The 17600-nt window shown below is 42.2% G+C and overlaps 1 protein-coding gene across 1 annotated transcript in view; it reads right to left on the bottom strand.

Annotated features, from left to right (window-relative positions):
• LOC139451906 (uncharacterized) overlaps nt 1-17600 on the bottom strand; it is a 75206-nt gene that overhangs the window by 25932 nt on the left and 31674 nt on the right. The window contains exons 7-8 of the mRNA XM_071233197.1: nt 13880-13980; nt 11492-11689 (exon numbers count right to left, since the gene is read on the bottom strand). Of these exons, the coding sequence (XP_071089298.1) occupies nt 11492-11689; nt 13880-13980 (299 nt within the window). The remainder of the gene's footprint in view (nt 1-11491; nt 11690-13879; nt 13981-17600) is intronic.

Here is a 17600-nt window from a genome sequence, read left to right as displayed (position 1 = left end):
AACAAATATCACAATCAAGAACATTTTATTGGTGTGCAGGTGGTGCAAAGTATCATATTAAAGGCATTTCCTGCCAATGTCGTATTTCGATATTTTATTACTCCCAGCTCGTATGAAATAAACACTGAATTGTGAGTAAACAAGATTAACATGTACATTTGTGGACCCCACTCTCTCTTTCTCTTTAAGCCGCCCCCGTGGTCTAAAGGTAGATCGTCCGCCCGGAGAGCGAAAGGTCGGGAGTTTCAACCCCGGCTGCGTCATACAAAAAACTCCTAAAAGATGAAATTTGATGTTACCCTGCCTGGCGGTCGGTGCTAAGGGGCTAAAAGCAGGACTGGTCGGCTCCGAGTCAAATATTGTCTGAGAGGGGTACCCGTGTTAAAATGCGGCATGATATCTCAGTGTGCTAGCACTATAAAATCGGCACTAGTCCGGACTAGTACAAGCAGACACACATACGTGTATGTGCAACAATCTTGACGTCAAACCCCATTTCAACTCACTTCACCTCTTTCTACCCTGTCGCAGTTTAACATGGATACCCCATTCATCCCCAACTCAGACACAGTATACTGACTTGGAGCAGACCAGTCCTTGTTTCATTCGCTTAATGGAGAAAAAAAATGAACGTCGTTTTACAAGGAGCTGCCGGTGTTTAAACTACCGACCTTCCGCTGCCCGGGCAGACGCCCGTTTGTTTGTTTCTTTGTTGTTTAACGCCGCACTCAGCGATATTCCAGCTGTTTTACGGCGGTTTGTAAATAATCGAGTCTGGACAAGAATATACAGTGACATCACGAGCATCGATTTAAGACATTGGGATACACTGACATGCATCAACCAAGTCAGCGATCCCGTTTGTTGCCTCTTACGACAAGCATAGTTACCGAAGACCCATTCTACCCCGGATCTTCACGGGTCAGCAGACGCTCCTTAGCCATCTTAGGACTCAGGTAACTGTGAGCACTGGCCATGATCATGCGGAAATGAATGCAGTATATTTTCATAGGCTTCACATTAGATACCACCGTCAGACGCAATAAACTCCCACAGGGCATTTACACACTAGCTTTGTTGCCAGCACGGCTTTTTACGGTCATGAGTGGTGACGATCAAAGTCGCATTTAACAATATAAACATCGCATCATGGCAGTGAATTTTATTTATGTGGGAGCATAGGCCTTCTTGTCGCAGGTGATATCAACAATTAATGGAAGGGTTCCGACAAACAGTGGATCATTCTCGATGAAAATGTGAAACATGAAGCCGCCATTAGCGGATTCCTGAAGCTCAGGATCACATAGCATAGTTAGTATCTGCATAGTTAGTCGCATCGGGCCATTTTACCAGGCATATATTTGTAGAGCATTCTCACAACCGGAAATGGATGAATGAATGAGTGTGTTAACGAGGTTTTCTCCAATAACCATTATCAGCGGAACAAAAGCGCTAATACAATTGATACCAAGCGTATACAATGATTCCAGACGACTGGACAGACATTCGTTGTATTTATGTTCTTAGCTTTATGTTAATATGTGTTAGAACTTACTCTATTGTTTAAGACCCCTTTACACAGGGCTGCGACCTTTGTGCCACCTTTGAGCAATCAAAAACTTGCCAGGAAGCTCAAAGGTCGCCTAAACCCAGAAAATCATGTTTCTATGCAACTTCTCCTGCAGTTGTTCAGCTGTAACTGCTCGAGTTGTTCAGCGTCTGCAACCGCAATGCCCTCTATTCATAGGCAGGCAGGGGAGGCACTACAGGTAGCTCTAAGGAGTCAGAAATGAGACAGAAGCATTGCTATGGTGTCTCAAGGGTTGCCGTGGTCGCCGAATGAAGGCACGGCGGTTGTCACAGTCATCGTTCAATGCACGATGTTTGTCACCTAAGCATCGCCCGGATTGACGGGAAAATATTACCTGGCGATCATTGGGCGACCACTGGGCGACCACTATGCCTTCATTCTGCAACAACGGAAATGCTTGTGCCTCCCTTCTGCCGCCTTTGAGCCACCTTTGAGCAACCAACCTCCTCGGCGACCTTTGTGCGACTGTTTTGAAAAATTATGTTAAAAACTCCACGGCGACCATGGCGTCCATGACGATGTTTGAACATCCTGTGTACCACCTTGGAACGACCTAGGCAACAACTCTGCCTCCTTTGAGCCTCCAACGACGACCTGGCAAATTTTATAGTCGCACATGGGAGGCACGCCATCTTGTGTAAAGGCTCAAATTAAGGTTTGATGTGCATTTTATATGCTTAAGATGTGATACAATGGCTTCTTTCAGTGTACCATTCCACCTATCAGTCTCAATAGGGAGGGTGCGAATGGAGGTTCTGAATTTGAGAATCGGACAGGAGAGGCCTTTGTCAAATATAGAAAATGTTCGACATATGTCATATGTTTGTATCAATAAAAATATTTTTGAGCTAGACGTAAAAGGTTACGCGACCATTAAGTTTCTGTTCTACCATTGAGACAAGCTGTTCTCCATTCAAATTATATCGGGATTGAAATCTGCCATGTAAATTTTAGGAACGTTGCGTCATGAATACATTCTTCTAAGTTTCTCTTGTACATGGTTATTCGGAAACAAAGGCTTTACACGCGTAAAAAAGTTTGATAAATCTTAAGTGAATCGCTGGCATTTAATATCTCGTATCCCCAGACGCTGATAAAAACAACAGTAATTGATGCTTTTAGAAAACAAGGTGATGGTAATTCAATATGTTTTGCTTTTTTGGAGTCGGTAGAACATTCCTTTAGTTGTGTTCTCAACTAATTTTTAAGTATAAAAGCAATTATTAATCATTTGTGCTGCAGAGGTAATTATAATGATAAACTTCCAGGTCTTTGTCAACGATGATTTGATAGTTCTGACAGTGATACTCTCAAAGATTATAATTTTAGTTATTGCTACATGAACAGAGAGTTTATTAGCATGTACTTCAAACGTTTTGAAATGTAGGCATATAGGACTGGAGCTGTTGGAACAATGCTCGACAAAATAAGGAAGAGCATTCAGGCTTTGGGGGGATTTTTCTCTCAATGTTTGTGCAAATATCTGAATATGAAACAGGTGGCGTGGTTTCTCTGGTCTCATTTAGCTCTAGTTCGGGTGGCTAAATCAATGGAAGGGAATTGACTACATGACCATTATTGAGCCATATCAGATCATCGACATACTTGCAGCTTAAGTTAAATTTCCTCGCCAGAATCACAATGTGTAACAATGTGTAACCATCTAATTGTCTTATTACTGTCTTATTCCAACCCTAGAAATGTCCATACCTTCTATTGTTTATTAGCCCCTGAGGCCACACAATAATTAAGTTGGTTCTTTTTCCGGTTACATTACAAATCCTATTTGGGTTGTACCACATGTGTATCTAGGCAGAGTTTTGTTGTTTGGATATTGTCGAGACTCTGGAGGCGCTACTGTAAATATTGCTACTAATGACTGTGGAAAATGCCTGTTTAGCACCTTCATTTGCTAATTTCCGTGTTACACAGTTGTCAAAAGGTGTTTCATTATCGTGGATGAAGTGATTGTGGTACCATTAGCATGGGCCTACCCTTGTCGCGAACACCTGGTGTCATAACTCATTTTCAGTGGTCCATTCCTAAAAGTTTCACAGCTATTTTGACCTTTACGTCAAATTTAATATGTTTCGTTTGATAATATAGACTTATTAATCTCTAGCACTGACAATTTTCATTTATCGAATTGGAGGTATACCGTGCTATCATGGTTATCATTGACAGCCATACACCGGGGTAGACTTAGCTGGACTTCGGATTGGAGGTGTACCGTGTTATCGTGGTTATCATTGACAGCCATACACCGGGGTAGACTTAGCTGGACTTCGGATTGGAGGTATACCGTGTTATCATGGTTATCATTGACAGCCATACACTGGGGTAGATTTAGCTGGACTTCGGATTGGAGGTGTACGGTGTTATCGAGTTTTCATTGACAGACATACACTGGGGTAGATTCAGATGGACTTATTTGACACAGGACTGGCGTATACGGTGCTGATTATAAAACAAAAACAAACAAACAAACAGATTGAACCATACTGGGTTGTAGTAGACGTAGCTGGTCGTGTTATATCACCAGTTATATCACATGATTACAGTTTACCGAGCATAGTGTGTTTTGGTTGTTGTTGAAAAATTGATCACTTGTACTAATATACAGTGATTTACCCAAGGATTGACTGTGTATTCTTTCGGTTCATTGAGGTATGAATCGAAAAACCGATGTGCAAACAGTTTGAAACCGCGTAGCGGATTCTTGGAAAAAAAATAAACAGTCAATGCTTATAATTAAATTCAACAATGAAGACAGGTTTGGTCTACAATAGATTAATCAAAAACACTTGTATATATCAAAGCAGACAAAAATTAAGAGATTGATAAACATTCAAAGTGTAGGAATACATCCCGTGGCGTGACATTAATCAGGTGATTGCTTAATTCATGCACATAACTTAACATGCCTACAAAGTCAGTAGCCAATCAACGGAGAATAAGGTAAAAACAATGTTCATATGACCTGTCAATCAAGACAAGAGGCAAGAAGACCTGCAACAGTCAGACTGTAACGATCCGGAACAAATATGTCCGGGAGAAGGCGGCTGTTTCAAATGACATGGTCAGTTACCGCCAGATTAAGACATTAGTTCCCTGAGAACGGGAAGACACAGTTGGAAAGAATGCTAGCTAGAAATGAAACCCGAAGATAGTTGTGGAACAGAGGTGAGCGGGGAAAAAAACAGGCGAGCGAGCCTGAACGTTTGCTGTTTCATTCCTTCTCGGCGTCGGTCTCAAAGGATCGTTTGGACAATGAATATGCATGAAAGTCGCTTAATGTCCTGTGCATGACGATACACGTGAGCAGAAAGGGAATTCCCCCGACTGTAATATTGGGATTCCCCGACATTCCGCTGTAATAAAAGTAGTCCGCTCGAAGGGCGTGGCTTAATGTTTTTCATTCATTGGCAAATGAATGCAATAACACGTGACCAATTCAGCTAATCGGAATGCAAGAATTTCAATGAATACATAGAAAATTTAATTGCATTGTGATAACATGGGATTCGTCGTTGCAACCTTGATATCAGTCGGATTTTTTGTTGTTGAAAATGGTATTTGATTCATGTCATGTCTGACACACTCTGTAGCCCCTTGCAAGTTATGGCTATAACCGTCATTTGAATTTGAATTTCTCATCATAACCAAGGAAAACAAGTACAAAAGTGATTGTTTGTATTCCTAAAGTGTTTGTGTTCATTCAACTAGTTGTTTTTGTTCAGCAAAGTATCGAAGGAGACACGAGACTGGCCTGAACATTATTGAGACTCGATTGGTTGGTTTGGTTGGTTTGTTGTTTAACGGCGCACTCAGCAATATTCCAGTTATATGACGGCGGTCTGTAAATAATCTAGTGATTGATATCATGAGCCTCGATCCACGCAAATGGGATCGATGACATGTATCAACCAAGTCAGCGAGCCTGACCACCCGATCCCGTTAGTCGCCTTTTACGACAAGCATAGTCGCCTTTTACGGCAAGTATGGGTTGCTGAAGACCTATTCTACTCCGGAATCTTCACGGGTTGAGACTCGAACCTCGCTGTAATTAGCATGTAATTGTTCCCCTCGGGAACCCGGACGGTCCACTACCATTGGTGTTATTGTAGTAGCAACATGATCCATCATGTACAAATTATACAGTCACTAGTTAGCCGCCAAATAAAAAAAAATCCCTTTATTAATCACACGGCTCCGTGGCTTTACCATTTGTTTTGAGGAGAGAAAACATTGCTCGCGATATGCACCCGCTGCGCTCGCACACGCAATAACTGTACATGTACTGGGCATGCCGGTTCATACGATCGATTTATACCGATTAAAATTATGTCGGCTCGAGACACCGCTGCTTGGATCAACCATGCAAAGGTTCAACATCATAAACCTTTCCTTTACGAGCAACGCCACATTGAGGTGAGCTTATAACATTTCCACAAGCTAAGTCAATTTTTCACGATGAACAGTTTACGAAGCCAATCAGTTGACATCGCTGTGACTGATGATGCCTACCAAGGGTCAGTTTATCAAGGCGAGTGTCGTCCTGCCTTACTTCAATTTTAACATGTAGTTACATTGCCTTAATGCTAATATCGGGCATAGGAACAGGGCACTGGGTTTTCAGTGAGTGGGTATGGTTTTACGCCGCTTTTAGCAATATTCAAGCAATATCACGGCGGGGGACACCAGAAATGAGCTTCACACTTTGTACCCATGTCGGGAATCGAACCCGGGTCTTCGGCGTGACGAGCGAACGCTTTAACCACTAGGCTACTCGACCGCCCCTTGGTTGTCTATAATTAAAGAGGAAGATGGACGTGATTCGCATGATGGTGGGTGAGTTTGCTTTCCTTCCTTCTCAACAAGGCTGCTCATAGTGGATTCGTGTTGTCACAGAACGTCACTTTAAATGTGCAGACAAATTAGTATATATCATGGGATTTATATGTAAAGAAATTTTATAGAAATTCGACCCCCTTGTTTCATTAAAAATTTCTTCCGTTTTTTTCCTAATTAACTGCAATTCTACCATGAATTTGGAGATTACTCAATTCTGATTGGTCAATCAGAGGTGGTTAAATCACATTATACCCCCTCCGATTGAAACATCCGATTTGACGTTCGCATCATCGCGTAAGCTAATATTCATAGACTAGTACTTTTTTAGTCATTGTTGGTTGGCATATTTAGATAATTATATCCACAATTATAGGTTACAAAATGCAAAGTTGCGGTTTCTACAATATTCAATGGATGTATGGCAATACATTTCGTGCAGAAAACCCGCGTTCGATTCCAAATTCAATTTAGCGCTGTTAAATCTCCGGGTAACCTAGCTCTACATCGAAAACACTCTCAGTATGTTTATCTCCTAATTATTTTACACATACATTCACAGCCACAATGTTACGATGTGTTATTGTCGAAGATCAGGCAATATCATCCTCTATATATCCCCTGACATACTTCTGATATACTGACCAATCAGAATGCGTGTTACAAACCATCCTCAATGTTGGGTTGGCGGTATCAACAACAGTACCATTGATTACGATAGAGTTTGCGAGAAAATCAACATTGAAAAATTGACTGACACATAAGCTCTCAAAATATTTTTGATGGAGAGGAAGTCTTCACGTCAATAAAAACTGGCGGTGGCCCTCCTTACCCATTTCCTTATATCGACGTTTGATTGGTCAGTCAAATGTTAATGAAAATCAGGGACGTATAATTTGAGATCGATAGAATCGATGGATCCAGTGGACAGTAAAGGTTTACAGAAATGTGAGCCGGGAGGTATAGAAGATGAGGCTGTATTGTTTTAAAAAACAACAACAACACACACACACAAAAAAAACCAAATCGTTTCCAAGACATGCTGGATGTTCTGACGAAAGTTTGTAGTCTGTAACAAAAATCCCACCCGCCGAAACATCTGGGATGGTCGGACCTTAATAATATATATCCAATCGTGCCGACTATATCTCGAGTGTGTTGTTGTTGATTTGGCATGAGTGCCCGATCTCAAATGCTTGCCACAAGGTGGCATTTAATAGACTCAGACATGTTCTGCACATGAATACACACACACACACACACACACACACACACACACACACACACGCTCATGTTATTGACAGCCTTGCCTAGTCACTTTCACTTTGTCACAAGACAAGAAAGACACAGGAGATCAGGTGACTGACTATACAGCCCATACAGTGTCACATCGCTCATTATCATCTTTCAGTCGATCCATCATTTGCACTCTAAGTGCTATCACCTGTCCACACATTCTCGACATTGTTTTCAATTGGAAATATGAACTAACACATCGGCGTTGCTGTGTAAACAAACACCACGCAGCTTTGGGGCAGACAGGTTATAGCAGGATATTCTGTGTATACTCACCGCCAACAGAAACGCGAACCATAGAAACATATAGAGAAGTATGTTTGTTAAGAAGAGGTGTTTCCAATGTGCGCCACTTTATGACAAAACTAACAATCAGCCAAGTGTTACCACAGTGTCTTTATTCTTATCACGATATTCTGCACGTGATTTCCAAACGTTACACGCTAATCCTGCACGAGACAAATGGTGCACCTCACGGGGGCGACAACACATTGCCCCATCATTGCAGTGAGGGGACATGTAAAATGTTCTCTCTCACTTAAATTCACTTTTTATGGATGTGAAAGTGGCTTCAGTTATCAGAATGAGGTTTGGCTAATGACGGCAGTTCGAAATAAAGGCAAAGTGCAGTTCAAGCATCTGCGATTTATGTGGGTTATTAATAGCGTACACGTTTCACTTTTCGCACTTAAATAATCGAGTCTGGACCAGACAATCCAGTGACTGACATCATGAGCATCCATCCACGCAACTGGTATACGATGACATGCAACAACCAGTCAGCGAACCTGACCACATGATCCCGTGAGCCGCCTCTTACGACAAGCAAAGACGCCTTTCACGACACGCATAGGTTGCTGAAGACCTGTTCTAACCGGGATCTTCACGGGCTTCATTGTGAGACTAGCTATTAGCATTAGCAATATTGCAGCTATTCACAGAATGAAAAAATAGCCATAAATTTGATTGAAACTCATATCTAAAATTAAAAAAACAACCAAGACCTAAAGATTAGATTGACACTTAAATGAACGATACCATTTTATCCTCTTCGCATGAACAGCTGACCTGTTTAATATCTGGCAACATTATGTCTTCAGTCGCGTGCCACACGCTAGTCGATTGTCATTTGATCTTGATAAAGGGACAGACGCGTAAAATGCTCGATATGTTTCGTCCAAGCTTAATGAGGCATGCTTCTCGGGCTTATATGACATCGTTAGTTGAAAAAAAAGATTAGTTTTGTTTTGTTGTTTAACGCCGCATCACTAATATTCCAGCTATATGACGGCGGTCCACCCGATCCTGTTTGTCACCTTCATCGTCAAGCATCGTCTTACATGTATCGGTTGCTGAAGACCAATTCTAACCCGGATGATCGCGTGTGTGGAAGAATAGAATCCAGACGACAATCATTGTGTGTTCTGTAAATATTATATTGTGAGACATGAAAGCATACAGCTGAACAAGTGGCAAATCAGGCGTTCTCTTCCTTCCACGCAGCATGACACGTAGTAGGAGGATCAAGTTACATGCAGCTTTCAGATCGATTTATGGGGCTATATGTATTGATAAAAGCTGCACCTCGCCTCCTCCCTATTCCCCACTTGGTAAGACTTGTGGGTTGTCATTTGTATAAAGGCATCCTGACCGTATAAACTTGGTAAATCACCAGTTAAATTTGGCTACATTAACGACCTGAAGAGTCAGGAACTTCCTCTCTCCAAGAACGCAGGAAACTCAAATATATCAGGATTTATTCCTTTCTCTTCGTGTGCGTTCTTATATTTGCATGTTGTTTTTCACCGCACTGACTGATGTAGTCTCTAAATAACCGCGTACGTACAAAGCAATCCACGAGCATCGATCCACGCAACTGGGATACGATGACATACAATGAAGCAAGTCGCCGAGCCTGACCCTCCGATCTGTTTAGTTGCCTCCTATGCTCGCCATCGGTTGCTGGGGACCTACAGTTTTACCATATGTTTCTGAGTTATTGTTATAGTACAATATATAGCGTTGTGTTGTTTCTTAGGACTGAGTTCGTTTTGTTTGTTTGTTAACGCCTCACTGAGCAATATTTCAGCTATATGACGGCGGTCTGTAAATAATCAAATATGGACCAGACAACCCAGTGCTTGACATCATGAGTATCGATCTACGCAAGTGGGATACGATGACATTCATGAACCAAGTCAGCGAGAATGACAACCCGATCCCGTTAGTCGCCCCTTACGACATGCATGGGTTGCTGAAGATGATTAACCCGGTACTTCACGTGTCTATGAATAACAGTACGACTGAGTGAGTGAGTTTTGTTAGAGACGGACATCGAGAATGTCTACTGAACTATTTTTGATTAGTTAAAAATCAGAGGACAAACGATGTTTCAAGCATTTTTGATCAAAACAAATGTAACATGACACAAAGGAATGCAATATCTTATCCGATGTCTCTCATCAGTACAAAGTCCGTATCTATTCAGGGCACATGCTATTATGTATCGTAGTCTTCGCGCTGCCCATCTTCCATGGGTAATTACACTAATTAGATGTCATATCGGGATCAATGGTGACAGTAATGACGGCTGCATGCCTACATTTGCAAATGACGAAGACATAATTATCTATTATTCAGTGATCACAAGTCACACTTTAGGTACTAACCAACGCCATACTGCCTAGTCGTTCCGAAATGAGTATTCTGGTACAAAGAACAGATTATTCCACACAATGGGAAGATAGATTGGGAGGCAGGTGTTGTTATAACTGCCCTGAAAGTGTCTGCGGGTTCATTGATATTTTGTCAACACTACAGCATGATCATATTTTGTTGGTCTGACTAACTATGATATGGATACTATATTTCTCACTGTCAATGTGGATATTTGGTGGATGTTTAAGATAGAAGAATATATAAACATGAGCGAAAAAAAATATTCGTGAAACGACAGAAATCGTTATCGTGATGCGTAGTGGTCAAGAGTGTACAACCATCCGAGTGAGTGGGTGAGTGAATGAGTGAGAAAGTGAGTGAGTGAGTGAGTGAGTGAGTGGGTGGGTGGGTGGGTGGGTGAGTGAGTGAGTGAATGAGTGAGAAAGTGAGTGAGTGAGTGAGTGAGTGAGTGAGTGGGTGGGTGGGTGGGTGGGTGAGTGAGTGAGTGAGTGTGTGTGGGGTGGTAGGGTGAGTGAGTGAGTGAGTGAGTGAGTGTGTGGGTGGGTGGCTGGGTGGGTGAGTGATTGAGTATGGTATCCAGGAACATCACAGCGGAGGACAACCGAAATGGGCTTCACACAATGTCACATATTGAAACTGTTCCCTAGATATGAAAAGAAACCATGTAGCAGTTTTCAAGTTATAGGTCAACCTTTTTCAGTGAAAAAATTCCAAGTACACAAATTTAAAAGCGGTATATTCTCAGAAAATCCAAATATTGAAATCAAACTTCCCACTGCACCTCCTAATGGTACAAAAATAATTCACCAAGTTTGAAAAGAATCTATGCAGTAGTTTTCAAGTCAAACAAAAAAATGTTCGGGGAAGGACGGACGGACGGACGGACGGACGGAATTCCTTGGTAAAACTATATACCCCCACCTTTTTAGTTTGGGGTGTAATAAAATGAACAATAAATAACGAAAATTCATACTGTGCATGATTTAACCATTGTGTATAAGCCTAAAATGTCCCAACTCAGAAACAAACATAGACTTATTACTCATTTTAAAGGTTTAACGAAACATTTCTCACCATTTCTGTAGCACTGGCAGACATACGGGTTCTTCACGTTGCAGATCCGGTCATTCCACCAGAACTTTCGATCACTTCCCCGTCCCTTGTGGGGATAATTGAAGGTTGTTCTCAGTTCCACACAGTCTTCATTTGACAAGCCGTCATCACTCGGTTGACGATTTGCATATCCAAAATGAGGCCAACCCTGGAACCAATCTGTTGACAAAAAGAAGATTTATACTCGCCAGTTCAAACCATGTCCTAACATCTGCTGAGTGGAATCACGCGTTTCATGATGAGAAGATGTGCAAACACAAAAAGAGAAAACAGAATTGGAATACATTGACGAACAGTTGCCATGCAAAGTCAGTCTGATCGACATGACAAGACAAGGAAGTTCTAATTGCATTAAGCAAAGGCATGAAGCAGCTTTAAGCAGTATTCATTTAAGAAGGCGTCAGCTTGAATTGGGAGGAAATCCCACGATGCAAGTCTCAGATTTTACCACTTTGGGACCGACCATGTTCTTATGGAAGCAGGGGTGGGCTGGGATTTTAACGAAAACAATAAATTGTCCCGAAAATTAATGCTTTAGACATTAGAAAAAACAACAGCATTGTTGCAAGGTGTTTTTCCTTAAAAAATCAGGCTCAAGGTTTTAAAGAATTATATATACTAGCCACATAAAGAAACTGTGTACGGAGAAAATATATTCTGGAATGAAATACAACACAGCAAGAACAAAATGATGCAGACGCTGTAGCAGCTGAATGATCGGACCATAAGAAAATGTCAACGGGACCTGAACAACATCTGTTACGATGACGTCAGAAGATCCAAATTGAGTAGGGGGTCATACGACAAAGTCACAAAGTCAATAACGGGTATGACCACCCTGTGCGTGAATCACAGCAGTGCATCGGCGACGCATGGAGTCCACCAAATGGGCATGGAAGGCCTGGGGAATGGCCTGCCATATCCTCCTCAAATCCTGTGCCAAGTCACGGACGTTATCAGAAGGATGTGGAAGGCGACGCAGACGGCGCTCCATTTCATCCCACACATGCTCTATTGGGGAGAGATCTGGAGAAATTGCAGGCCATGGCAGCAACATGACATTGTTATGGTAAAGGAAATCCATTGCGACCCTAGCCGTGTGAGGACGAGCGTTGTCCTGTTGAAATGTCAATCCCGGGCCATGACGTTGCAGGAAAGGAATGACCACAGGCCTCAGAATCTGAACTCTGTAGCCAACACCGGTGAGATTGCCCTGAACAACCACCAAAGGGGTTCGGTGCCGTGCTGTTATCCCACCCCAAATCCTCTCCACAATACAGTTGCGTGCATAACGTTCTCCCAAACGCCGGTAGACATGTTGGCGCCCGTCACTGTGGAAAATGTTGAACCTCGATTCATCTGTAAAGACAACATTTCTCCACCATATTCGAGGTTGGCGAACATGATTTCGACACCATCTTAGACGGTTGACTCGATGACGGTGTGTCAGGATGGGGCGAATGGCAGGGCGTCCTGGTCGAATCCCGTACTGACGTAAACGATTCCTGACAGTGTTGGGATGGATACGGCGCAGTCCAGGAATTGTCTGGGACGTCGTTACTGCCGTTTGGAACCTGTGTCGGAGATGTGTAACTCGAATCCATCTGTCCTGTCTTGGCGTCGTTACTCGGGGACGTCCTGAACGTGGGTGGTCGGCAACGTCATTTGTGTTCTGATAACGCCTCACCAATGCCGATATCGTGTTACGATGGCATTGGAAATGTGTTGCCACCTGTTGTTGCCTCATTCCCGCTCGGATCATTCCAATGACTTCATGACGCTGTGCAGCTGTCAATCTTGGCATGATTTGCTTGTGATATGCTTGTGTCTGCGCCTGAGAAGTTTTGAATTTTTGAATGACCACAGATCATGCTTTCCAAAGTGACAGCGAATTTTGAGTTGCACATGCTGTGTACAGCTGCACAGGATGCACGTGAAGTAACACATTGCACGTCCATAGACACCCATCAATGACGTCATATCGCATGGCACGTGCATGAGCGTTTGAATGTCTCCAATGATTGCTGTGTTCAAACCTATATTTCATATATGGACGGTGTGCCCTTATATCTATATTTTCTCCGTGCACAGTTTCTTAATGTGGCTAGTATATATGGTTTTGTGGCTGTAGCTGAAAACATATCTAGTCTCAGTACAAAATTACAAGCTGTCCCTATAATATCAAATGATCGGTCCCCGTGGGACGCAAATCTGCACAGCGAATTGCAGCGGCTAGACTCCTTTCTGCACGGACGTACATGTTTTATATATTTCTATCCAGTCATTACAGAGTTAGGCTTAAGACGGGGAAGGATCTGTGCGCAACAGTTACATAACGAAGGCACTCACTTGAGAACTTGACTTTAGATCCATCTGTCCAATAGAAATCCGATTCGTACACCTGGTCGCTGGCCCCTATCCAGAAAGCATCATCGGGCTTTGTGCAGTTGCTGAAGCAGTGGAGGTAAGACAGTACGTCAAACATTCGTCACCTGTTATAATCTACATTAAACAACACATGATACAGTCTACTGGCTTACACAGACTCCTTGCATTTCAATCAGACTTTGAAACAAGATGGTTCAGATTAACCAGGTTCCAAAGTATATCATTCGAACAATCGCAATATTTGTTTTCGAATTTGCAGAATTTCTGTATGTTTCCATTTTCTAATTTCCATTCAGGACAATATGACATTGATAGCATATATGGTCACATAGCACATGGGGGCGGTCGGGTAGCCTAGTGGTTAAAGCGTTCGCTCGTCACGCCGAAGACCCGGGTTCGATTCCCGACATGGGTACAATGTGTGAAGCCCATTTCTGGTGTCCCCCGCCGTGATATTGCTGGAATATTGCTAAAAGCGGCGTAAAACCATACTCACTCACTCATAACACATGACATGTATAGAGTACCTGGATGTACTGAAATTGATAACATTAAGGAAAATTGTTTGAGTAAATCGTACCATTACTACTCATAGAATAATTGTAGTATGAAATCCACCGCAGTCTAATATCACTGTATATATAACTACATACAATGCGGAAAATGCTGATAAATATACAATATACGTTTGACTTTTTCCATGGATAACGGATCGAAATATAGATAAGAGCGAGAGAAGGTATGGCATAAGGCTGTAGTTACCACACAGGGCCTCATTGCAAGCTTAGACGACAGATATTATTTTGATTCGAGTTTAAACATATCTATAAGCTTAAAGCGACCTTGGTGAAGTTTGTCATAACGCCATTCCGTTATGATAAATGGAACCATTCGCCGTATTTCTTGAGGCCGGGATTGAATTGTACTATTTTATCTGGTACAATATGACCCATGGTCTACAAGTACTGAATAGTTAAATTTTATTTGACTGGTAGGTCCATACAAATCAGATTTAAACGATAGTTAATGATTTATGGAAACAGCCATTATAAGATTTTCAACCGGGGCGTCTTGTAGCATTCATGACGTCATTTCCCTCGTCTTAAACTCTGGAAATCATCTTTTTCAGCCAAAAATATTTATGATAGTATTTTCATATGTTTAAATAAATCGAGGGCTCGCTCGGGTGAGCTCTGCATAACCCTTGTTCAAAAGAGGTATTTTGATTGGATGTCGATTCCTAGCTTATGCGTGAGCGCTATTATGTGCTGTTGTTAGTGCTAAGAGAGATGGTGCTGGTGACGTCACTTCCAATAAGAAGCTATGGTGGCGAATTTGTCAAGTGCATTGATCACAATAAAATGTTTGTTTGTTTGTTGTTTAACGCCACACTCAGCAATATTCCAGCTATATGATGGCGGTCTGAAAATAATCGAGTCAAGACCAGACAATCCAGTGATACTTTTGAGAATAGGTCTTCAGCGACTCATGCTTGCCGTATAAGGTACTATGCTTGTCGTAAGAGGCGATTAATAGGATAAGGTGGTCAGATTCGCTGACTTGGTTGATGCATGTCATCGTATCCCTATTGCGTAGATCGATGCTCATGATATCAATCACTGGATCGTTTCGATTAGTGAAAGACCGCCGTCATATATTCAAATTCAAATTCAAATTACGCATTTATATAGCGCTACCTATCCAGACATACTGCCTGCTCAAGAGCGCTCAGTCGTATGCTCTTTTGAAGAGCATGGTCTGGAGTTTTGATCTAAAGGTGTTGACATCTTCAGATCCCCTGACATCAATGGGCAGTGCATTCCATAGAGTTGCACCTGCTTTTCGGAAGGTTCGGCGCCATATGTTGTTCTGCTGGTTGGTGGAACAGCAAGCTGTAGTTTGTTTGCAAATCTCAGTATTCGGCCAGGTTGGTAAAGGGCAGTGAGTTCCTGGAGGTATACTGGGGATAGCCCATGGATCGATTTGTAGACAAACATGATCAACTTGAACACGATCCTGAGTCTCACAGGTAGCCAGTGCAGCTCTTTCAGGACGGGTGTAATGTGTTCACGCATTGACTTCCGTGTGATAAGTCTGGCAGCAGTGTTTTGAACACGCTGTAGTCTATCCAGATGCTGCTGCTGGATACCATACAGAAGACTATTACAATATAAGTGGAATATTGCTGAGTGCGGCGTTAAACAACAACCAAGCAAACGCTCACGACAATTGAGGTGCCCATTGGATTTTGGTTCTGCCGCGGCATCTCCATGGAAGGTATAATCCTTTTTGAATATCTCCGGCCCATATTGATGACACAGGGACACGTTTTATTTCATATAGAAATTAAAACCTCTTTCGCATGCACCTAATGTATCGAAACGTTTGAAGATCCAGGGTAGAATAGGTCTTCAGCAACCCATGCTTGCCGTACAAGACGACTATGCTTTTTGTAAGAGGCGATTAACGGTATTGGGTGGTCAGGCTCGCTGACTTGGTTGATGCATGTCATCGTATCCCAGTTACGTGGATCGATGCTCATGATGTCAATCACTGGATTGTCTGGTCTAGACTCGTTTTTTACAGACTGCCGTCATTTAGGTAGAATATTGCTGAGAGCGGCGTCTGACAATCTGCGTACAATTATTTATTTTATGTTTTCCAATGCAACCAAGGGAATTAGTCGGGAAATGCAGATAACTACCGTCTTCGTTGAGCGTGATTGTGCGTCAGCCATGGCGTCACACAGGACGAAAACTTTAACGATTTTTGTTGAATTTACATGATCATTGTGATGTAAATTAGTTTTAATTCCCTAATTTGTGCTACGATACTCTTCCCGTGAATATTAAACACGTGAGCTACAAACACGTGAGCTAATATATGCAACAACCAGACGAATGGATCTCTCAAAATAGGAGAGAATGCCTCTCAGTGTAAAATCTGAATCTTGCTTTGTTTACATTTCAAACAAGTACAGTTTTCCGAACACAGTTGATTATAAAATGAACGGGGAATTCAGGGATGTATTATGTATAGCAGCTGGGTTTGAAATATTTGCGATGCAATAGGCGCCTCATAAGCGTCAGACGTGAAATGTGATTTTGTAAACGCTATATCCAATATGGCGGAAAGTACAGTGAGTTAAGTGAGTTGTGTTTAACACCGCTTTTAACAGTATTCCAGTTATATCACGGCGTGTCAGCTTAATGTGGGAGGAAAGCCCCAAGTGATGCAGGTCTCAGACATTTACCACTTCGGTGAAACCCACGAGCACGGGTATGGTGCTGACAAACCTAGAAACATAATCGGGGCGAACCGGGATTCGAACCCACAATCATAGGTTTCTGGCGTGCCAAAGGGACGCAACTCTGCACATCGAATTGCGGCGCCTTAGTCGACTGGTCCACCCGTGCCCCCGGCGGAAAGTACACTTAAGCGTTCGTGTTTGCGTATTTTTCAAAACATTCTATATGATTATCAGCTTATCAGCGACGTTTCACATTTCTCATTGGTGATTTGATGAAAACAGATTGAAATCTACCCGTGATCACTAATATGCTAATTTTGAAATTACATTCTTCGAGTAAATTTAGATTTTTAGACATACAGTAACACGCCATGAATGATTTAGTAATGAATAAAAAAGTGCGAGATTTACGATGTAACTACAGTAAACTAC

This window comes from Haliotis cracherodii, unplaced genomic scaffold (genome assembly GCF_022045235.1).
Source record: "Haliotis cracherodii isolate W230 unplaced genomic scaffold, xgHalCrac1.p SCAF_10, whole genome shotgun sequence".
In the NCBI taxonomy this organism is placed as follows: domain Eukaryota; kingdom Metazoa; phylum Mollusca; class Gastropoda; order Lepetellida; family Haliotidae; genus Haliotis; species Haliotis cracherodii.
This window is presented reverse-complemented; position numbering and strand designations above follow the sequence as displayed.